Genomic DNA, 23,028 nt, shown 5'->3' with positions numbered 1-23,028 from the left:
GCATCTGACTGTGCGTGTGTGCCTCTATGTACATGTCTGTGTGGCTGTGTGTATCTGACTACGTGTGTGTGTCTGTGTGACTGCATGTGTGTGTGCCTGTGTGAAGTGTGTGTATGTGTGCGTGTGCCTGTGTGTCTGCCTGCATGTGAGTGGGCAGGGGCGGGGCGGCGGGTGCCAGGTTCAGGAGCATCTTCTGCAGTGCTCCCCCACGCTCTCCCAGGAGCAGAAGTTCTGCCAGCGCTATGACCAGCTCATGGAGGCCTGGGAGAAGAAGGTGGAGCGCATCGAGAACAACCCCCGGCGGCGGGCCAAGGAGAGCAAGGTGCGCGAGTACTACGAGAAGCAGTTCCCGGAGATTCGCAAGCAGCGCGAGCTGCAGGAGCGCATGCAGAGGTGAGCGGGGCCCGAGCCCAGCGCCCCCCATGTCAGGGCCCGGGGTCAGCTCCAGGCATCCTCAGCAGAGGTGACCCGGCCAGGAAGGAATAGAACAGTGCAGCAGCTTCTCAGGCCAGTAGCCGGGGCCCTACCAGACCCTGGCATGTGTCCCGTGGAGCCTCTTTGGCCTGACACTTACTTGGAGATAAATACGTTTTGGGGGCAAGCACTCCTATTTCTGTGGCCTGCACGACCACTGAAGGCAGTTGAGTTTGAGATCCCCGGTGTGGGACAAAGGGGAGAGATGTGGCTAAGAGACCAGGCTGCCAGCCTCCCCCAGTGGCTGTGAGGACTTGGTGGACCCTGTGTGAGAGGTACCTGGTGACAAGCAGCTGTGGTTCTATGGCCATTTTTTTTTGGATGCACAGACAAGACGATTCATTGGTGATAATAACAACAGCTTTCACCCTTAACTGAACTCATAAGCCGTGTCTCATTAAATTCCTCCCAACAGCTCTAGACAGCCGGGTGCCACTTTTGAATCCTCATGTGACAGGGGAGGAAACTGAGGCATAGAGAGAAACACTTTGCCCCAGGGCCAAAGAGGGAGAGCGGGGCTTTGAACCCAGATCTTTGTGGCTGGGCTTTTCAGGGTATTTTAGGAGAGAGGAAGCGAGTGAGCTGCCCGTGTCACAGGGTTTGGCCATGCTGGGTTGGGGTGGGGGCTCCACGCCTCCCCAGGACTCCTGGTGTGGGGCCAGCCCCTCTGCTGCCTGCTGCCCACACTTCTTCTCTGGGGAGGGCGTGGGCTCAGGGCTGCGCCACAGGGGCCTGCTAGTGTCCCCGACCACCAAAAGGCTGGTCCTGAGTGTGTCCCCTTGGTCCCCAGCAGGGTGGGCCAGCGGGGCAGTGGGCTGTCCATGTCAGCCGCCCGCAGCGAGCACGAGGTGTCGGAGATCATCGACGGCCTCTCAGAGCAGGAGGTGAGTGCAGGCCCTGACTCCGGCCTCAACTCCTTTTCCCTGGCATCCCCCGTGAGGGTGCAGAGGCCCTAGCCAGAAACCGCCTCCCGGGTGGTTTACATCAAGGGGCTTGCCACCGCAGAATCAACGTGGGCACCGAGGTACCCAGGAGTAGAAGCCTCAGGAAGCCACGGCCCGTCCCAGGCCTGCAGGGATGAGCGGAGAGAGGGGTGTTAATGTGTCCGAGATGGGGTGTGGCAGGACCCCCTGCAGGGAGGGCCCCAGCGCTCCCCGATCCAGATGCCACAGCACGGAGGGGGTTGGGGGACGAGGACCCTGCCTCTCACTCTTACCATCTCCTGCCTCCTTTTGGAACTTCCCATTGGCTGAGTCCAACCAGAAACCCAAGTGGCAGGAGTACCTGTGGGTTCCAGGGTCAGCCTTCCGGGAGCCAGAGCTTGGCGGGGTGGGGGGAGCATGGTGCAGGCCGGTAAGTTCCCAGCACGCCGTCTGTCCACACAGCCACGACCTTCTCACAGGAATCTCAGCCCTCCTGGCTGGAGCAGGGCTGGTTTCCCCTCAGGCCTCTTTGGGGTACCAGGACACCCTGGGGTCAGCCGAGGTGACCCTGGTTGCTGTCATGGGGGCCCACAGATGGCCAGGAAGCAGAGGGGCAGCCTTTTCTCCTGGGGAGGAAGTTGGCAGCAGCCTGTCCCTCCTGGGTCCTGTGGGTCAGGTATCCATGATGACACTACCCCTTGCTCCCAATACCACGGCAGACATGAAGCAGCCACGGCACGTTTCTTCCTTCTGGGGACTTTTGTCTGGGGAGAGCTTTTGTCCAGATGGGAGATTATAGCCCTTCAGCTCAGCGCAGCAGAGCCACGCATGGCTATTGAAATCAAAATTAATTAAAATGGGATAAAATTAGCAATTCAGTTCCTCGGTTGCATCTGACACATCTCAAGAGCTCGACAGCCGCTTGTGGTTGGCGGCTCCCCTCCTGGGCGGGGCAGACAGCGAACACCTCCCTGGCTGCAGAGCGCTGTGTTGGACAACAGAACGTGCTGCCCTGAGATGCTGATGCTCAGATTAGACAGATGGAAGGGGCCCCAGGGAGGGGGCGGCTGGTTTAAGTTGCAGTTTCTCACCAGAGATTCTAATTCAGCTGGTCTGGGGCAGAGCCCAGGAATCCGAATTTTTACCCAGCCACCCACATGATTCTGAAACAGGCAATCCAAAGATGAATCTGGCCATTAAAACATAATTTTTAATTTTAAAACTTCTTGTGGTACGTTTTTGTTTACAACAACATCCAGTTGACAGAAAACAGAGCTCAGAAAGCCATCCCATTGCACAGTCACAGGGCCTGGCCCTCGAAGGCTGGGCACCGGAGCTGGGCCGTTTTAGCCCCCGTCTCACCGGCGCTCTGCACTTGTGGACATCCCGCAGAGAGGCTGGACGTGGGTTTAGTCTGCACTGGAAGGAGGAGGCCGGTGGCCCTCTCCTCTGCATTCCTTACCTGATGGCCAAGGATGTGGCGCCTGGGCTGATTGTTGCATGTACACACACACACACTGGCCACATGGGAATGCAGTCACCAGAGTCCTCAGGGACATCAAGGATGCTGTGTCCAGGGTGAAGGGTGGAAGTGGAATTTGGGACAGAAACTTCCCCAGCCAGCTTGGGGTGACCTGAGGTTCCCCGGGAGTGTGCAAGGGAAGGGTCTGGGCCGGAGGACAGGCACTTCCCATCCTTCTGGGAGCTTCCTGCGGTCAGAGCACATGGCCGGCATGGGAAGGACAGGAAGGCAGCTGTCGGAGGGCGGAGCAGAGGTCCTGCCAGGGAGGACTCTGCTGGGGGTCTGCTGTTATTACATCCCTGAGACATCCGAGGAAGGTCGGCGTTCTGTATTGGGGTGTGGGGTACAGCTCCAAAGTTCTGGGAGACAGACACCGGCCTCTTGTGGGAACCCTGTCCCACCCCGGGGTCAGAGCTGTGCCTCGCACCCAGCCCCTGGCTGGGAGTCCTGCACCTCGAGTGAAGAGGTTGGATGTGGGCCGCCGGGCAGCTGGATCATTTGAACTGGCTGACCTTGGCTACGCGGAGCCCTCCCTTGCCTCCGGAGATGGGTAATTAATCGCCAGTAATTGGCTGGCTGCGAGATTTGGGGAAGTGAGCCCAGCTGAGTGGCGGCTCAGAGCCTCTTAATAGTCATCCCAGTGCATTAGAGGAGCGGCCGCCTGACTGCTGCCGCATGCAGGGCTGGGTAGGCCAGATCCCAGGTGGGCCCTTTGAAGGAGCGGGATGCTGGGAGGGGGCGTGGGGTGTGGGGGAAGGAAAGGCTTCTCTCCACCAGCGAGGCGGCCGACCCTCTCTGCGCCCCTGGGCTGCCCGCATGCCGTGGGGCCAGCTGGACCCCAGGGCCCACTCTTGCCTGCCGAACCTGGAAGGCCGTCCTGTCTCCCGGGCTCCCTGGGCCCAGCTGGGCTGAGCATCCTTCCCGCAGTGCTTTATGGCGCTTGCGTTTCCAAAGGGAAGATTCATGGCTCCCCTCCCACTGCAGAGAAGGCAGCTGCTGCTCTCTGCATTGAATCTACAGTCCTGCCCACCATAAACCTGTCGGGGAGGCCTTTACATTCTCCCTTCCCCCAGCATGAGCTCTTATTATTTTTAAACTCATCATTCTCCTTCTCGTCGGTTTTGCATTTTCCCTACCCGGGCACAGAACATCGGTCCCCTCTGTGCCTTCCCTGGGTCCCCTGCACTGGCCGGAGCACCTCGCCCCCGGGCGCTCTGACCCTGCCCTCCGTTTCCCTGCAGAACCTGGAGAAGCAGATGCGCCAGCTGGCCGTGATCCCGCCCATGCTGTACGACGCCGACCAGCAGCGCATCAAGTTCATCAACATGAACGGGCTCATGGCCGACCCCATGAAGGTGTACAAAGACCGCCAGGTCATGAACATGTGGAGCGAGCAGGAGAAGGAGACCTTCCGGGAGAAGTGAGTCCTCCATCACCTGGCCTGGCCTCCCGTCCCCCTCCCCGTCCCAGAAACCCATCCTGTTGAGGCCTGCGCTGTCTCTGGGGCAGCCACCACAAATGAACACGCCAGGGGGTGCTTAAAGCCGCAAGGATTTACTCTCTCCTGGTTCTGGAGGCCGGAAGTCCAAATCCTAGTGTCGGTGGGTTTGGTTCTTTCTGGGGGCCATAAGAGAAAGCCTGTCCCGACCTCTCCCCAGCTTCTGGTGCTGCCAGCATCCGTGGCCTTCCAGGGCTTCTAGATGCATCCCTCCACGCTCTGCCTCCGACCCCACATGACCTTTGTCTCTGTGCTTCTCCTCTTCTTATAAGGACACCAGTCACACTGAATTAGGGTCTAGCCTAACCCGATACAACCTTACTTTAATTACATCTGCAAAGACCCTGTTTCCAAATAAGGCCACGTTCTGAGGTTCTGGGTGGCCATGAATTTTCCGAGGACACACTTCAACCTGGTACAAAGCTTAAGGGCAGCTGTATGTAAGACAGGGCGCTGTGAGTCGGAAGAACAAGGCAGGAAGGACTTAGAGGCTGGGCCTGAGCCTTGGGCAGGGACGCGGCTGGCCAGTGGCTTTTTGGTGGTTTCTATTTTGTTTTCTCTTTGACAGTAGCTGCTGGCTGAGTGGGTTCATGATCCCATCACTGTGCCTGTGTCTTGTCGGCTTCATGCATTTCCCCCTCCTGTCCCTTATGACAGCTCAGCCAGGCCCACCCCAGTACACAGGTGATGACACAGAGGCTCATAGAGGTTGAGACAGTGTACAAAGGCCACGCAGCATGCACACTGCGGAGGCAGGGTTCAGACTCCCCCAGCCGGAGTGGAGAGGCTGTGTGGGGAAGGGTTTGCGAATGGGGCCAGGGAGTAGGGCTGTGCAGAGCAGAGGCGGGAGTTGAGTTCTCTAGAAAGCTGTGTCTGAGGGGGCCAAACACCACAGTGAGGATCTGTGATGTGACATCCAGGCAGAAGGAGGCCTCCGTTCCTGGCCCAGGGTCCCCAGAGGAGATGGTGGGCCCTGCTGAACCACCCCACACCTTGGGAACAGTGTGCTATAATTCCGGGGAGTCTAATCTTTTGGCTTCCCCAGGCCACACTGGAAAAAGAAATGTCTTGTGCCACACAGAAAACACGCTAACATTAATGATAGCTGATGAGCTAAACAAAATCACAAAAAAACTCATAAGGTTTTAAGAAAGTGTACGAATGTGTATTGGGCCGCGTTTAAAGCCATCCTGGGCCGCATGTGGCCTGCGGGGTGCACAAGCCCGCTATAATCACTTGCCCGTAAAGCGCTGGGTTCCCTGCCCAGGACATAGAGCACCTCCTCAGGACCTCAGACCCCTGGGAGGCAGGAGAGTGGGAAACTGAGGTGTGGACGGAGGTCTCAGTGCTTGGCCAGGAGGGGACGCAGGGAAGAGACTTTACTCTGTCACTGCCCGACGTTCACCCAGCAGGCCACTGAGCTGACTTGGGGAAGACCCTGCCTCCAGACAAGAGCTTCCTCCAAAGCAATGACACTCCTTCCCCAGTGCCCTGGGCTTTGGTTCACGGTTGTGGACTCAAAAGAGGTGCCAGGCAGGACCTGAGGGATGGGGTGACTCTGGGTTCCCAGCAGGGGCGGGCGGACTAGCATGTGCAGATACCGAACTCGGAAAGGACAAGGACACAGTGGCTATCCAGGAGGGTCTTTGGTGGAAATCATTTTTTAAGAGTAGCTTTTGATTACGGAAATGTTGAAACGTCCATAAAAATAGAGGGGTGGGGTAATGAGCCGTTGGGTGCCCACGGCGCAGGATCAGTGGTCCTCCGCAGGAGACAGCCTTGGTCCCTGAGCAGGAATACTCGGTTACTTAGTGGCTCGTGCCTGCAGCCTCACCATAGCAGACACGATCTTTCTACATCAAATTGAAGTCTCCGTCGCATGCTTTTTACAGTTTTGAACGAGGGAGGTGATGGTGGGACAGTCACAGGTGTTAAGAATTACTGAATTACTGTTGCGTTCGATATTCAAATTGCTTCTGGTAGGCATGATGTTTTAGTGTATGTATTTTTTCTGAAATACAAAAACTGGTGTTCTGGGGTGCTTTCTGTGGCTCCAGCCTTTCGGAAGATCTCATGTGGCTCTGCAGGTCTGATAATTTCACCCTCTGTTAATTCAGTAGCCGAAGGGCGGGGGACGCAGGCTGGGCTGCTCTCTGCTGGCCTGGTTGAGCCACAGCTTGCCCGCCTGCATCCCTCCAGGACTGTGGGCTCGGTTTGAGGTCTCATGTGCGGAGGAATTGATAGCACTCAGGGCTTTGAAAATCACCTACTGACAGCATGGGGCTACCATGTGCTGGCCATGTGACCATTCCCCCTCTGAACCTCGATTTCCTTATCTGTAAAATGGGTAGAGTGACAGGGCCTTCCTTAGTCAGCTGTTGTGAGGTGTGCAGGGCATAGGAAACTTCTAATAAACGTCTTCAGGGGGTGCAAGTGAGGTCGGGGGGAGGGGAACAGGTGACCTAGGAGATTCCCAAGTTGGATTCCTGGTCTCTTGGGAGCCCCCACTGTGCCTGGGGAAACCCCGTGGGAGGGGTTTGCAAGGAACGAAATGTCACTGGGACAAGGAGGGGGAGCAGAGCGGGAAGGACTCTCCCTACCTGGAAGAGAAGGGCTTTAGGATGGCTCCGGCCTTGCCAGCCGCCCGAGGTGGGATCCCAGGCCAGGGAAGCCTGCCATTCCTCCCCGCGCCGCTTCCACTGGGAGGAGAGAGAGACTGTTCAGGATCCTCGGGTGTCTGGCTGGGAAGCAGGCGCGGGGCCTGCTAGCCTCCTGCCCAGCCATCCGGAGGGCCAGGCAGGTCGGGCACCGGTGCTCACTCAGCCTCCCTCCGTGGGAGCCCACAGTCCAGCCTCGCTGGCGGCCACTGCTTTCCCCGCGAAGGCTGTGCGGCTGTGGCACGTCGCCGGGACGCCTGGGCCTGGGGCCATGGACTCCACCCAGCACCCCTGGGGTGGAGCAGGCCTTGACCCACATCCCTGCCCCCACCATGCTCCCGCTCCTTTGGCCCTCGCATTTCAGCCTGGCCCAGTGGTTTCCCAGTAATTCTCCTGGCTACGCAGGAAGCCAGTTGGGACAGTGCCAGCGCCCCGCCACCAGCCTCTGACTTAAGTCCATGCTTGCTGCCTCCTTGGTTGGCCAACCCCCTCCCGCTGCCCCATGGGCACTCGGAGCCTCTGCTCCCAGCTCTCCTCTCCTGGGGAGGCCCAGCAGCCTGGTGAGCCGTGACCCCGCTGGCGGGTCCCTGCCATGTTCCCAAGCAGACCCTGTGTGGGCCGGGTGAGGCCATGCTTCCCAGATCCAGCTGGAGAGAGAAACAAAAGCAGATTTTAAAGGGGGGGGAACCCCACCAAAGAGCTGCATGTCATGTCCTCATTTTTCCTGGAAGCCGCCTCCAGCAGGACAAACAAATATATTTTCAAAGGCGCTAAAGCCAGTGACTCACTCCAAGGAACGCCCTCTCTTACCCCTGGGTCCCCACCCCTCCCGTCTGCCGCAGCAGCCCTTCCCACACCCCCCTGGGCTTAATTGCTCCGAGTGGGGCGGTGCCCGCCAGGCCGGGCCAGTGGGGATGGCAGGCGCCTGGGAGCCGATCGGCCGCCCTGCAGGGAAGCCCTCCTCGGCCAGGTCTCACGCCCACCCTTCTCGTCCCACAGGTTCATGCAGCATCCCAAGAACTTTGGCCTGATCGCATCATTCCTGGAGAGGAAGGTGAGTCGCTGCCTGCCCTATTCCCCTTCGGTCTCCACCTCCGTGGGCAACTGCGTGGACTCAGGGTGGAGGCCCTCCCTCCCTGCCTACGAGGCCCTAGCCTGTTTGGCCCCTTCCTCCGGGGGCCATGCTCCCCTCCTCCCTCCTTCCCTCCCTCTCTTCCTTCCATCTGGGAGACAGATCAGTGCAGGCCCCGCCCTGGCCTCTTGGGCCCTTGGAGGAGGAGCCTCAGGTTGCTGAGCACCTGGGAACCCTGGGAACCCCGGGGAGAACTGCACGGCCAGGCTTCCCAGAGCCCCCGTGCCCGACCGGGTCTCCTGCCAGCTCCTCAAAGGCCGTGTGGAGCGTCCTTGCATACTGGGGATGGATTCTGGAAGCACTGCCATGCCTGGCATCCCAGTGAAGTCTTCATAGGCAGGAGTGGCGCGCCTCAGAGGGACTGGAGGACCAGCTTTTCTAGGTCCTTCTGAGGGTCACTGACTGCTTTCTGACACCCCTAATGCCAAGCCAGATGTGTGACCTACAAGTCCCCATCTTCTTTGGACAAACCTTTGTGTGGAACTGAGGCCTAAAGCCCACTTTGTGTCAAGCCCAGGCCTGGAGCAGCTCCAGTTGGCTGGTAGACACAGTGTCCCCAGAGAATGGTAAAGCCGTTGTTTTGCACCCACAAGGCTGGTTGGACTATGCCTGGAGAGGCTGCAGGTGGGAGAAGTTGGCTGGATGAGGCTGTGTGTTGGACGTGGCCCCTGGGTCTTCCCCCAGCATCCTGGGGGTCAGAGGAGAAAGGCTGCCATCCGTGTGTCTTAAGCAGCATTTCCCTGAATCCCTTTTCTCAGAGATGGGGGCCTGCCCACCGCAGCTTGGTGGACACCCTGCTTGGGCTTCCTGGTTGTAGGAGGGAGGCCAGGAGGATGAGGCACTTATTTTAAAGGACAGCTGTTCCCAGCGCCTGCCCCTCGTGAGCTGATAACCGTAGAAGGAGAGAGACGGAGCAGTGTGGGGAAAAATCTCTCCATGCCTGAAAAACCAGTGTGGAGAAACAAGCCCTATAAATAGCCCATCTTCTGAGTGACTACGTCTCCCTCAGGGAGTGGACGGCACGGCGGACTCTAGGTTAGGGCTCCCCGGGATGGAAGCAGGGCATTTCAGAAACTGGCCATTGAGCAATCCTCCTTCGGGACGAGGGGATTAGAAGTCTTTGTGCTGGGGAGTAAACTTCACGGTGTTCTTTGGCTGAGAGGCAGCCCAGAACGAGGCTTCAGTAGAGCTTCCAGAGGGGTCTGGAGCAGGAGCTGCCGACGGAGAGGCCGGCAGGGGCAGGCGGGTCTTGACAGTGAGTGAGGCTGACGTCTGGCTGGGAGCCAGGTGGACCAGCCAGTCTGTGCCCACCCGCGGGGGCAGCTGCTGTCCAGAGCCTGGCTGCCATTGCTGAGCACAGGAATGAGCTCTCCTGAATTGTTAAAGGAGAAGTCGGGCACCCACATCCCCTGAATTGCAATTATTGGCATCTGATTATAAAACGTCTTTCTCAATTGCTGTGTGGGTCCTGTTTGTGGGCCGGGTTTAGCCTGGGGCTGCCTAGGAGCCCCCCTGGAGGTTGTACTTGGCAGGAGGCTGCCAGCTGGGGGCTTTCTGTTGAGGGCAGTGAAGTTTGAGGCCCAGCTCAGAGGCCTCACAGAATGCCCCTTGGAGGTGGGGTCCTGGCTTGACACCGGCCAGAGCATCGCAGAAACATTTTACGTTGTAAGGGGAACGGCTGCGGGCATTGGCGAATTGGGCTCCATGCCCGCAGGTGGGGGCATCGTGGCATCACTTTCTGAGGCTGCCCCTTTTACTGGTCCCATTTGGCCGGGGTTCATAGAGGGCTGGTTGCTCCGGCTTTCAGACCCAATCTACATGGAAAAGACCGAGGCAGAGAAAAGAAAGAAACCCAGGAAGAGGCATGTGGGGCGTGGGGTGGTCCCTACGCGCAAGGCTTGGAAGAGGCTGTTCAGGACCCCGAATATCAGGGAAGAGAAGGCTGAAGTCAGGGAAAGGAGAACCCAGACCTGTGTTTGGGGAAGGCTTTGAGTTTGCCCAGCTGTGGGCTGCAGTCCTTGTTTCCCATAAGGGCTGGGGGTGACATATAGCGACATCAGCGCTGTCATTAACCATAGCAACAGCAGTGATTGTGATAACAGGAAAGACTTCCATCATGTTTACTCCGGGCCAGGCCTCGTCCCAAGTACTTTACCTACGTGTTAACTGATCTGATCTTTGTGATAACTCTGTGAAGTATGTACAATTAGCATTCCCATTTTACAGATGAGAAAACTGAGACACAGAGGTTAGGTCATCTGCCCGAGGTCACCTAGCCGGTACGTGGAGGAGGCAGGATATGAGCCCGGGATGTGAGCTCCTGGCTCCTGCCCTGAATGCCTGCGCTGTACCCTGCTCAGTGTCCTCTTTCTCTGTCCCTTTCACTCAGACGGTGGCTGAGTGCGTCCTCTATTACTACCTGACCAAGAAGAATGAGAACTATAAGAGTCTGGTGAGACGGAGCTATCGGCGCCGCGGCAAGAGCCAGGTAAGAGGCAAGGTGGGGGTGGCTGTCCTTGGGGTCTGGCTCCCTGCATGCTGAGCAGCCACTTGCTTGGTGGCCAGCACCCTGCATGGCTGGCAGTAACCGTCTCCATGAGTTGTCGCTTGGCCACTGGCAGTGTGAGTGTAGGCTCCCCTCTGTGGTGGCAGCAAGTGAGGGGAGACCCTCTCTGGGGTGCTCACCCTGCTGGGCTATCTTGAGCCTCCCCTAGTGGCCAGGAAAAGAGCTGGGGGGAAACAACCACGGGCCTCCTCAGTCGGCAAAATCCTAGACTCCTGATTGGGTGACCTGTGATCTCTGTGCGTACAAAGGCCACATTCCAAAAGTAAGGGCTTCCCAGGATGACTCGGGGTAGTTCCCAAACTTCACGTGTTTAAAATGTTAATGGTTGTGTGTGTTTATCTTAATGCATACTTGAAAGAAAAAATAGCCAGTACTTCAGCTCGCCGTTTTTTCAGACGCCATTGCTTGGAATGAGACTGAAAGATTATTTACGCTAGAGCAGGGGCTGGCAGACTGGGACTCTGGGGCTAGTCCGGCCCACTGTCTGTTCTTGTGCATAAAGTTTTGTTGGAACACAGACATGCCTGTTTGTTTACATATGACTATGGCAGCATCCTTGCTGCTCTGGTGGAGTTGCATAGTTGTGACCAAAAGTGTATGGCCTACAGGGTCTCAAATGTTTACTATCTGGTCCTTCATAGGAAAAGTTTGCTTTTTCCTCCGAGCTAGAGGAAAAGGAGTTGGTTTGAAAAAATATCCAGTAAATAATGGTAGAGATGAGAGGCTCAGTGGCACACCTTTTGAAAGGGGGATCCTGGGTGCTCAGTGTTTGGGAGAATTTGTTTTGCGTCGGGGCTCTTGAAGCATCGTCTTAGAGCAGATGCTTGGAGCACCACACGGAGGAGGCGGTTGGAGGCAGTGGGCACTTTGGTGGCTGCTGGATTGGAGTCAGTAGAGGCATTTCCTTCCTGGGGGCCTCAGTGGCTGGGGGAGCCGGGCGAGAGTGACAGAGGCCAAGAATAGCACGAGCTGGGATAAGGGGACCCTGAGGTTTTCCTAGGCGGGTACTAGCATCCTCTAGCCCCTCCCCAGAGCTGCCCGCCTTCCCTTTCCCAGGCTGCCAGAGGTTGAGACCCATAAGGCATTGAGACCAGCCATCACGGGCTGGGGGCGGGGTCCCAGTGTCTGCTGTGAGACAGCCGCTTTCCTACAGCCTAAGAAAAGTCCCATGAGGGAAAGGAGGCTGTTGTCAGGAGCATGAGCCACACCTCGCCGCATTCCGAACGTCCGGCCACGATGCCTGGGGCTGAGCTTGGTCCTTATCCGCAGGGATCGTGGAAGGGTGGCTGCCTTTGGCTTGTGGCGAGGGTTTTCTTGTCTAGTTTTCTGTAGCCAGAGTTGACCAGTCTGCTTGCCCTTCTAACAGATGTGTAAAACCAAGGCCAAGTGGCACAGAGCATGTATTCCAAAGATGTAGCTACGTTTTATTTTTGTTTTTTTTGTGTTTTTTTTTTTTTTTTTTGAGACGGAGTCTCACACTGTCACCCAGACCAGAGTACAGTGGCGTGATCCCAGCTCACTGCAACCTCCGCCTCCTGGGTTCAAGCGATTCTCATGCCTTAGCCTCCCAAGTAGGTGGAATTACAGGTGCATGCCACTGCATCCTGCTAATTTTTTGTGTTTAAAATAGAGACGGGGTTTCACTGTGTTGCCCAGGCTGGTCTTGAACTCCTGACCTCAGATGATCCACCTGCCTCGGCCTCCCAAAATGCTGAGATTATAGGCATGAGCCACTGCGCCGAGCTGCTATGGTGTTTTTGAAATTGAAGTGCATTCAGGAATTTTCTGGACTGAGAGGCAAAAAAGTAAGTGCCAGGCCGAGAGCATATAGGTGCTGAGGTATGAGAGGCAGCAGGGAGCGGTGGGGATTGTGGCAAAGGAAAAGTGGCTAACAGCCTCAAGAGGTGTTTGGAAAATATCATCAGGCGTCTGTTGAGCACCTACTGTATGCTCATTCTCTTGCTGGCCTTCCCAGTTCCCCTCCCACGACCTGTGTGGGGGCATTGAGGCTGGGCTTGTGGTGGGAGCCCTTCCTGGTAGCTGGGCTGGGGGCTCTGAAGAGCAGAGGCCCATCCCCTCTGCTTGTGTGAGATCCACATTTGCACAGAGGGAGGTGGGGAGACCATGGTAATCTAAGAAGGGTGGGGGGTGTCGTTCCCCATCATATCCTGTTGTAGAGGCCTGGCCTGTACTCTGGTAGAGTGAGAGTCTAGTGGAATGAGTGTCCGGCTTGCTGTCCATGGAGTGACTGAGTGTCTGGCTTGCTCTCAGCAGAGTGAGTGTCCGGCTTGCTCTCCGTGGAATGAATGTCCAGCTTGGTCTCAGGAGTGAGTGTCCAGCTTGCTGTCTGTGGAGTGAGTGTCCGGCTTGCTCTCCCTGGAGCGAGTGTCCGGCTTGTTCTCCGTGCCACGGGTCTCCCCGTGCCACGGGTCTATCTGTGCCGCGGGGTCTCCCTGTGCCACGGACCTACCTGTGCCACGGGTCTCCCTGTGTCGCGGGGTCTCCCTGTGCCGCGGGGTCTCCCTGTGCCATGGATCTGTGCCGCGGGGTCTCCCTATGCCATGGGGCTCCCAGGGAGGTGGCGTTGGGGGCATATCCTCGAAGACTCCATAGAATAAAGGGCCCCAAAGATGAGGTTGTGGAGCAGCCCCACAGGCGGACAGGGACGGGGCCCTCGAGTACAAAGGCAGGGAGCATGAGAGACAGTGCGTGTCTTCAGGAACAGCCGGGAGCCTGAGTCTTTGGATTCAAGGGGGTCCCGGTACCTCCCAGGACCTTAAACGAACAAAGAAATGGAGAAAATTATCTGACCCTCTTTCTTTTGCTCACTTTTGATGGGTAAATAGAGATTTTTTTACCCTGTGAAAAATAGAAGTGCAAACTCAATAAATAACAGCTCACACTTGACTTCAGTGTCTGGGGTGGGAGTAGGGAGTGGTGAGGCCTGCGGCTTATTACAGAGCTTGGGCCCCCTCTCAGCTCCAGCTGACGCTTGGCCAGTGGCCCTGAATTGCCAGGTGTTCTGATCTTTGATGATGAGCTGGAAATCTAGTTTTATGTGAAACCACCTGATTTTAAATCTTAGGTCACATTTTTAAAAAAGGAAAAAAACAACTCAACACTGTATATGCCACGCAACTGTTACTTGCTGTTGAAATCACCTCCAGCCCCTAGTAGAAGACCTCTGGGTTAGACTACAGTGAGCCCGGGGAAGGAGGGCATTATATGCCTTGGGCCAGGCTGGCACCAGGGAAGCCCTAGAATGTTCCGTAGCAGGGAGGAAACATGCCCCTCTTTACACTGGAGATATCCTGGCTTAGCCGTGGTATCTGCGGTGCCTGGGAGTTGGTGGGGCTTTGCTGGTGAGTTTTTACCCCCTGCTGAAGCTGCTGTTCCAGGCAGGGGCTCCCAGGATGGGAAAATGTTGCTTGTCTGCTCTGCCTCTCAGAAGGATGGCAGAAAGCAAGCTGGGCAGGAGGTTCCTGTCTGTCTCCAGGACTCGCCCCTTCCTCGGATCAGCTGCGTTTGCTAAGGAGGTGGTGGCATGGCCTGGGCCCTGCCAGGGAGGGAGAGTTACACTCATATCCCGGAACAGCTTCTGTGCCAGGTAGATCCACTGCCCTGCCACCCCCCACAGGCCCGGTTCACCACCACAGGATAAACAAGGGTTCCCAAGTGCTAACTCTGGGGCTGAGAGTCCTCTCTGCCCATGGCAGCAAGCAAAATCAACGGCAGCCTCAGGCTCAGCCTGTCCTGTTAAGTGGAGATGCAGTGGCTGCCGCCAGCTGAGCGTCTCTGTGTGTGGTTGGGTCTGTGGAGCCGCTGACACTGCTGATCAGTCTGCTCCAGATGAGGGCGCGGCAGGGTGATGGACGGGAAGGGGCGGGCGGTGGTGGGCTCTGAGTGCACCAAAGCTGTGATCACACAGAACCTGCAGCTCCTTAAGGAGGGCGGGGAGGTGAGCCGAGACCACTCCCCACCCACTACCCCACTGCCTCCGCGTGGCTGGCACCTGCAGGCTGGGACAGGTGTCCGGGACTCTCAGTGACTGACTGTGGGCTGGGGAGCCACTGCCCTGTGCTTTAGATACCACTGGCACCCAGGACACCTCTGTGGGCCGGTCCTTCTTTCTGACATACCCTGGCAGCTCAGGCCTTGTGATCAGATGGGAATCCCAGGCTATGGAGCACACGAGCTCCTGCCCAGCCCCAGTCCCCTCACAACTGCCCTAGGATACTTGTCCATGCTTCTCTCTCCCTCATAGGTTTCTGGGTGAGCAGACACAGCCCCTTCCCCCTCCTGTGACACAGGCCCCCTCCCCAGGCACCACGGGAAGATGGAGAACCCAGGTCTTCCCAGCCAGTGAGCCCACGCACCCTCAAGGGTAGGGTGCCCGCTGCCAGGGGATGCTGCCTGCCTCTTCCCCGATGTCTTCTGTCGGGGGAAGCTTGAGCTCCCTTCTCTGTGGTGTTTCTCTGGAGGGCAGCAGGTCGGGTTCTCCCTGCCTTCCTGGGCCCTCTAGTTTTAGAAGAAGACTTAGTTTATCTCAGCCAATATGCATTGGACCCCTTGGTGGCTGAGTGGGGGGTGGGACCTGGGAGTCCAGTGAGACATGGGAGCCCTGTCAAAATTCCAAGGGCACCGGCCCTGCTGTGTGATGGGGACAGGTGCTGCTGGCCGCCGTGGTGGTGATGGTGATGATGGTGATGGCGATGGCGACAGTGATGGTGCCGGCCAACAGTCACGCAGTGCTATCGCCACACACCGTGATGATTTCAAGCTCACTAGTGTTGGCGAGAGGTGTGTAATTATCCCCACTGGCCAGATGAGGAGACAGAGGCACAGGGAGGTGAGGAAGCTTCCGAGTCGCCTGCTGAGTGGCAGACTGAGGGTTCTAGTCTGTCACATGCGGCCCAGGGAGCTGGAGGGAGGCCCAGGTGTCCCCTTGGCAGCACACTGGCCATAAAGCCAGCCTTCTGGAAGTCAGCCCTGATCCGCCAGGTAGGACAGGGCTCTCCCATGGCCTGTGCAGGGCTCCTGCAAAGGCAGCGTGGCAGAGGGGCTCATGATGAGGCTCCATGTCGGTGGGGAGTCAGATGCTGGATGTGGGGACCCCAGGTGAGCCAGGCTCGATCTGTGCTGTGGAGACACCCTCTGATATGGGGTGGGTGGGAGTCCTGGGGCGAGACGGGGCTCAGTACCCCCCGCCACCACCTGCATCTCTTCCCCTGCCATGTGTCCCTCAGCTCCTGGGGACGGCAGCTGGTCACTGTCTCTTTCTCTTTCAGCACCTCTGCCGTTACCATATATGTCTTTAGGGAGTTGCTGAGGGCTCTTCCTCATCTCCCTCTCTCCCTCCTTGCCTCTCCTCTCCATTTCGTCTCCCACTCCGTGTCTCTTGCGCTCTCTCAGCACCCCCACTCCCGCTGCACAGCCCCTCTCTCCTGGGTGGCTGTGGAGGCTGCTGTGGGTGGCCGCAGAGAGGCTGTGGTGCTTGTGGTCCTGGCGTGGTTCCCGTGGCTCCAGGCCACATCTCTGCTGAAGACAGCGACGAGTGGCTGCTCTCATGTCATCAGGACAGATGCCGCTTGCAGGGGTCTTCCCGCTTCATGTCCCCAAGCTTGCTCGCCCCACAGCCCCCCCAAGAGGTGTCCATCGGATGTACAGTATGTGCATGTTCATCTGGGGGCCTTTATTCAGTGCCTTCTGTATGCCAGAGTTGTCAGACTCTACCTTCAGATGCGAATCCAACCTTAATCCTTCAGAAAATAAGGTAAAGGGATCAGCCGTGCCCCGCCCGTCTCAACACCCCAGACTTCCCCGATTCCACACTGCAGAGGTGGACACAGGGTGGGACTTCCGAGGTGTCGGGGAGTGGGCACGACTGCCCCTCCCAGGCTCCACAGCGCCCACGTGCCGCCTGTGGATTTCCCAAGTTGGGGGGTGCATGGCTCAGGACCAAGGACATGGGTGCCCCTCCTTTCGCCATTTGTCAAGGGGGGATTGAAGTGGAGGCTGTGGTGGGATCCCGAGGGAGGGCAAGCCTGTGGGCTGGGGTGAGAAGTGACTCCAGGGACACTGGGCCGTGCACTTTCCCCAGCGGTGAGGCTTCCGACTCCCTCAGACACCACTGACCACACTGGGATGGCTGTAGCCAGCATCCTGGGGCTGTGCCCTCCTGGAGTCCCCCCCACTGAGGCCAAGGTCTGCCTTGTGAGGGGACATGTCCCGGTCCGAGTCCTCAGATGTGAGTGCATGTTGGAATCACCGGAAGGGCTGGGGAAAGCCAGTCGCTGGGCTGCACCCCTCACCCCACAATAGGGCTGAGACCCAAGACTGCATTTCCAAGGAGCTCCCAGGCACTGGTCTAGGACCCTGCTGAGAACCTCGGTGCTGGGGGTCAGCCCCCGAGCAGGGAGCAGGGTGTCTGAAGGGGTTGTCAAGCCCGAGGTGGGCTTCCCGACAGCCCGGACCACCCATGGGGGTACACTCGAGCTGGAACGGCCCTTCCCAGGTGTTTGGGATGGGCAGCGGCCTCCCTGGCCAGGGCCCAACTTGGATGAGGCAGCTCTGAGCTGAGTTATTGTCAGCGGGCCTGACAGCCGAGCGCAGCCAGCCCCTTCCAGAAGGGATGTCCGGCCAGTCCAGCTGAGGAGGCAGCCTGTGCATCTGCATGTTTGCAAAGCCACGCTTTATAGATGCTGTGGCCACCCGAATGCTTAACCACAGCCTGGCAGCAAGACGCCAATGCCACCGTGTCATCCCAAGGACACCCGCCCTGTCTGAAGCGCTTGGACCAGGCCTGGACCTGTGCCGGCCCTTCTCTGCCCTGTCACCCCCACACCATGTGCCCTATACCAAAGCAGTTTGTGTGTCATTTCGATGGCTGCGTTTCTGAAACTTGGATGGTTATAAAGTGGAATATAAAAGTCCTTGATTGAAAGTGCTGGCCATGGGACGTCTCTGGACTCAGACTCACGCTGCATGTGGCCGCCTTCACTCTGGCCCACCTTGGCATCCACGGCACTGGTGCTCAGCCTTGTGGCCGGCTGGAGGTGAGGGATGTGCATGACTGTTTGGAGTAGTGGGATTGCCTTCTTGTTTAATGGAGAGTGCCATCCTCTTTCTGGAAGCTTCTCTGTATTCTGACACAGGGGGATGCAGGCCCAGGCGTAGGCTTTTGGAATGCTAGCTGCTCCACACCCACCCCCATGAGACTCCACACGCCTGAGCTTTGGCAAGGGAGGGCTGAGCCCCCACCTCCCGGAACCTGGCCCCTGAGATTGGCTTTTGAGCCTGGAGGCTGGGTTGAGGCCTGAGCATCCTCTCCTGGGCTCCAAGTCCCATCGCCACCACCCTGAGGTGAATCACGATTGTGGGGCAGCGGGCGGGAGCAGCTCAAGCGCTGGCACAGTGGTTTATAGTTCATGATTCACCGATGGAAGGGCCGCGTTATCCTAGTGAATTGCAAAACCAGAGCCCAGGAATGCTGGGGCCTGACTACAGACCGTGGGGGAGTGAGGATGTGAGGCTGGCTAGGCCAGGTGGCAGGGCCCAGCCCCTGGTAGCCAACATGGCCTTCCCGCAGCAATAGGGGTTCATGTGGCCAAGGAGGCCTCTCTTTCTGCAGAGATGGAACACTGAGAGGGGAACAGCCCGTCCTGGGCTCCACTCATCCAGCCTGGGTCCAAGGAGGAAGCCCAGGGAGGCCGAGGCCCTGCCCCGGACTGCTGCTGTCCTACCTGTGCCCACTCTCCACCGCTCCCCATCTCTGTCCCTCTGGGTCTGCTCTGCCCAAGCCCCCAGCTCTGAGCCTCCTGCATTTTTCTAGGTTTCTATTTCTCTCTCTCTCTCTCTGTGTGTGTGTGTGTGTGTGTGTGTGCGTGCGTGCATGGGTGGCTATGTCTGTTTCTCTTGCCATGTCTTCCTTCCCCTTTCTCTCTGTCTCTCTATCTCTGTGTCCACATCTCGTCTATTTCTCTGTGTGTGCTTTCCCTTCTCTGTTTTCCCCGTCTAAGTCTTTTAACTCTGTCTCTAGCTCCCTCTATCCCCCTTTCTCTCTCTCTCTCTCCGCATCTCTTCTCTTCCTCCTCCCCTGCCCCCTCCCCTCCTCACCCTGTCCCTGGGTCTCTCCTCTCAACCTTTCTCCTCCAGGTCTTTGCTCCTCCCCCACCTCTCTCCCTTTTTCTCTCCTCCCTCCCACTACGGCCCCCTCTCCTCTGCCTCCTCCGTCTTTCCTCTCCCGGCTCTTTGCAGAGGGACTGGTGACCTTGTTCTTCTCGCTGTGGCACTCAGACAGCTTGCACGGGGAACAGTGTGACCGGGAAGGCTGTTTCAGGGCAGGAGCAGCCAGGCTTGGTCCCCGGGGAGGGGCAGCCGCTGTGCGGTGGGTGCTGGCATTCAGGGCCAGCCGCCTCCCCTAGGTGCTGAAGTCACTTGATGGTGGGGACCGGTGGCAGGGCGGGCCAGATCGCCCCAGGCTGTGTTTCAGCTCCCAGACTGAGGGCTTGTATCTTGTTTCAAACCTGCTGACTGCCTGGGGCTGGGCCAGGATGGGCCCACAACCTTCTGGTGGTGCCGACTTTCCCAGGCCTGCTGGAGGAGGTGGCCACGTCCTCTCCACTCAGGGCCAGCTGGGCTGGGCAGGATTGGGTGCAGATTTAGGGTTGAAGTGAGCAGATGTCTCTGGTTTCCTGCCCAGCTTTGTGCTAGGTGGGGAGATAGTTGGGGGCTCCCTGAGTCCTGCAGTCAGGGATGTTGCTCCCAGGAAAGGCAGCTGGTGGGTGGGCCGGAGCCCAGGCATAGAGCAGATCAGGCTGCAGGTTGAGGAAAAGACAAACATGGCCTTTGCATCGGCCAGAATGCAGTGTAGGGGCGACCGCATCAGAGAGGCAGAAGGAGGTGGAAAATGTGAGCGCTCCCCAGGCAGCGGATTGGTCAGGCTCGAGGGGGCGGGGGGTGCATCTCAAGCTGGGCTGCTGGAGTCAGGAAGTAGTTCCCAGAACACCAGCCTTCGTGTCTGGCAGCTGGAGGCGCTGAGGGAGGGGCCCTGGCAGGCTCACAGCCGGCAGGTTGTCCCTGGAGGATGGGCGGTGTTTGAGTCTGTTCTGTGGGGACGTCATTCTAGGTGATTCCCTCGTGGACAAGACAAACAAGGTCAACCAGGTGCGGTGGCTCATGCCTGTAGTCCCAGCACTTTCGGAGGCTGAGGTAGGTGGATCGCTTGAGCCCAGGAGTTCAAGACCAGCCTGGGCAACATAGTGAGACCCCATCTCTACAAAAAAATTTAAAAATTAGCCGGGTGAGGTGGAATGCTCCTGTGGTCCCAGCTTCTTGGGAGGCTGAGGTGGAAGGACCACTCGAGCCCAGAAGGTGGAGGCTGTAGTGAGCCGTGCTCATGCCACCGTGCCCTTCAGCCTGGGCAACAAGCAAGACCCTGCCTCTAAAAAAAAGGGCAAACAGGGTCCCTGGAGCCCACACCCATGGGGGGTTTGAACCATGCGCAGGTCCATCAGTGTGGCAGTTTGAGAGAGAGTTAAAGGGCAAACATGTAAGCCAGGGTCAGGAGGCCACTGCTGGGCAGGACGGCAGCTTCTAGGGAGCTGGCCCCAAGGCTTCTCTGAGGAGGTGTCCCTTGGGCTCAGACCTGCGTAATAAGAAGGGACTGGCCAGGCAGAAGTGGGGGGAGCACCCCAGGCCATGGGCACAGCACGTGCAAAGGCCCTGAAGCAGGAACATGCAGGCCAACTTCCAGGAGGCAGGTGGTGGGCACAGGGAGAGCTGCTCTGAGGGAGGTGGGCAGGGGCCAGGAATCCCGGCCTCAGAGCAGGAGCAGGGGCTGTGGATTTGACGCCGAGTTGCAGGACGGGATCTGAATTAGGATTTACACAGAGCCTCGGCTGGCACAGCACACATCTGTACAGGCGAAACAGCCTTCCACGCGCATGTTAAATGTTGCTCACGTTCTGTCGACACGCATCTTTCTGCCGTGGAGTGCTGGTAAATGTTTAACAACCAGCTTTCCGTAGGGGGAAGCTGAGTTTGTAGCACGTGCCGGTTGCCATGGTGTAAATAAATCCTCCCACCGTGCCCAGCGCCACGCGAAAACGTGCTGCCACTGACTTGGAACTGGGGAAAGATGCCCCCAGCACCAAGCTCTCTTACCCTGTCCTCGCCCTGTGCGTGCCGTTGGCGGAAAGCGCCTCCACAGCACAGATGACTTCGTAGCTCCGTGTAGCCAGATGATCAGGAAGCGATGCCCTTGGAGTGCTTGTAACCTTTGTTTTCTTTTTTTTTTTTTTAAGTTTATTATTTTTTTAGAGATAGAGTCTTGCTCTGTCACCCAGGTTACAGTGCAGTGGTGCAGTTGAAGCTCACTGCAGCCTTGACCTCCCAGGCTCAAGGTTTCCTCCCACCTTAGCCTCCTGAGTAGCTGGAGTTACAGGGATGCACCACCTAATTAAAATTAGCACCACCAGCTGATTGGTAGCGATGGGGTCTCACTATGTTGTCCAGGCTGGTCTGAACTCCCACCTCAGACAATCCTCCTGCCTGGCCCTCCCAAAGCACTGAGATGACAAGTGTGAGTCACCTTGCCAGGCCATAATTTCTTCAATTGTAAGATTATGTGTTTCCATTTTTAATAACGGCCATGAGCTGGTAGCCACTGGCTCCAGCACACCTTGGTATATCTTATAAAAAGACAACCCTTATGCAGTGAGACGGCCTCCCCCGACTGCATTTTCCCCAGCAAGGACAGGAGAATCCGAGGGGCAGAGAGCAGGTGTTAGGGAAAAGCTGCCAGCAACAGGGAACTCTGTTCTGCCTCAGGTCTGACCCCGACCCCACTCTCCACACCAGTCCCAGGCTCCTGGGATCCCCGTCCCTACACTGCCAGCAGGTGGAAGGTGTCATGAGGATGCCCCCTCAGGGGCACCTGGCACGTGGTAGATACTCAGTGAAGCGTTTGTTGAATGAGTGCATGAGACTGAGCCACAGACGGTGCTGCTGGGTATTGGAAAGCTCTCCTGACACATTTGTAAGGACTTAGCATCTGAGAATTAAATCTCATCAGCCCCTACCTGGATGGTCGCAGCACCTTCTCACTGGACTCTCCCCTCTCATTCCCGGAGTCCACCGTCTTCCTTCCCGCGACCTGCTGTTGGATCGCCTTTTAACATGGGGCGGGTCATGTGACTCCCCGCCACCCCTGCACCTTTCGAGAAAGGTCCCCAGGGGCTCCTGCCGCCGTCAGGATGCCACGTGTATTTCTGAGCATGGGTGTTAGCCCTGGCCAGGCCCTCCAGCCATGCCCCAAAGTGCCACTTGGTAGGCACAGAGGCCATTTTCCCGTCGCCATGCCTCAGAGGCCTCCTGCTCTGCCAAAGCCCCTTCCCTCTCCTTGCATGTCAGCACACCTGGCTGCCTCGTCTGCACCATGAATGTGCCTTTTGAATGTGTCCTCATCACCGTCACCTCCATCTGGCCTGTCTTTGTCAACCTAAGTGCAAGCTCCATACAGTTGGGGGCCACATCTTTCAGCGGCTGGTGTGCCCCTTGGGGGTTCAGGGCATGCTGGCGGAGGGAAAGAATCAGGCAATGGCATCATTTGGCTTAAATGGGCTTAGGGAGGAGGCTGTGAACCCCCAACCGAGGGCGGAGGTAGGGCACCTGGATGTAGGACCTTCTAGGAAATGCTGTGTGACCTTGGTTGAGTTACTTAACCTCCCTGTGTCTTTGCATTCTCATCCATAAAACTGGGATGATACCAGTTGTTGGGAGGATTCAAGTAACAGGTAACAGGAAGCGATTAGGAGAAGGCCTCATCAGATGTGCTCAGCTTGTTCGTTGTTTTTATTGAGATAGTTTTCTGCATAGCCCGCGGTCTGGGGCTTCTGCACGGGCCCGGTCATGCGCTACTTGTCTGGCAGGCTCAGGGTTACGGGTTCATTGTCCAGAGCTGGGGGCAGGTGTCCCTTGGGGCTTTGGGCCAGTGGCTCTGGCTAACCATAGATCCAGTAGGGTTTGCCACAGAGTTGTGCTGTGGTTTGGGGGGATGTTTCTGACCATACACGGGGCACAGACCCACCGTCGGCCTGACCAGTGGCACGTCTGAAAGGCAGAGGTAGCCCTCCACCACGAGGGCGAGGTCCTTTGAGATAGTGGAGCTGGCTTCTAGTTCTTTCTGATTCCCCTTCTTTCAGGCCCCTCACATCGAGGGAATGGTGCCCACAGGCGTTTTCTGCTGCACAGAGAG

At 57.7% G+C, this 23,028-nt stretch overlaps 1 protein-coding gene across 50 annotated transcripts in view; it reads left to right on the top strand.

The window, feature by feature from the left end:
* The window catches only part of NCOR2 (nuclear receptor corepressor 2), a 193,554-nt gene that overhangs the window by 88,934 nt on the left and 81,592 nt on the right, over positions 1-23,028 (top strand). For 39 of the 50 annotated variants that reach the window (XM_077955742.1, XM_077955738.1, XM_077955754.1 and 36 more), the window contains 5 exons: positions 221-393; positions 1,265-1,358; positions 4,161-4,339; positions 8,074-8,128; positions 10,596-10,694. In XM_077955742.1, the coding sequence (XP_077811868.1) occupies positions 221-393; positions 1,265-1,358; positions 4,161-4,339; positions 8,074-8,128; positions 10,596-10,694 (600 nt within the window). The remainder of the gene's footprint in view (positions 1-220; positions 394-1,264; positions 1,359-4,160; positions 4,340-8,073; positions 8,129-10,595; positions 10,695-23,028) is intronic. The other 11 variants (XM_077955765.1, XM_077955764.1, XM_077955743.1 and 8 more) reach the window with 1 other exon arrangement.

The sequence above is a fragment of the Macaca mulatta genome, chromosome 11 (assembly GCF_049350105.2).
Source record: "Macaca mulatta isolate MMU2019108-1 chromosome 11, T2T-MMU8v2.0, whole genome shotgun sequence".
Lineage (NCBI taxonomy): Eukaryota > Metazoa > Chordata > Mammalia > Primates > Cercopithecidae > Macaca > Macaca mulatta.
The sequence above is the reverse complement of the archived record's forward strand: the minus strand, read 5'-3'. Positions and strand labels throughout refer to the sequence as shown.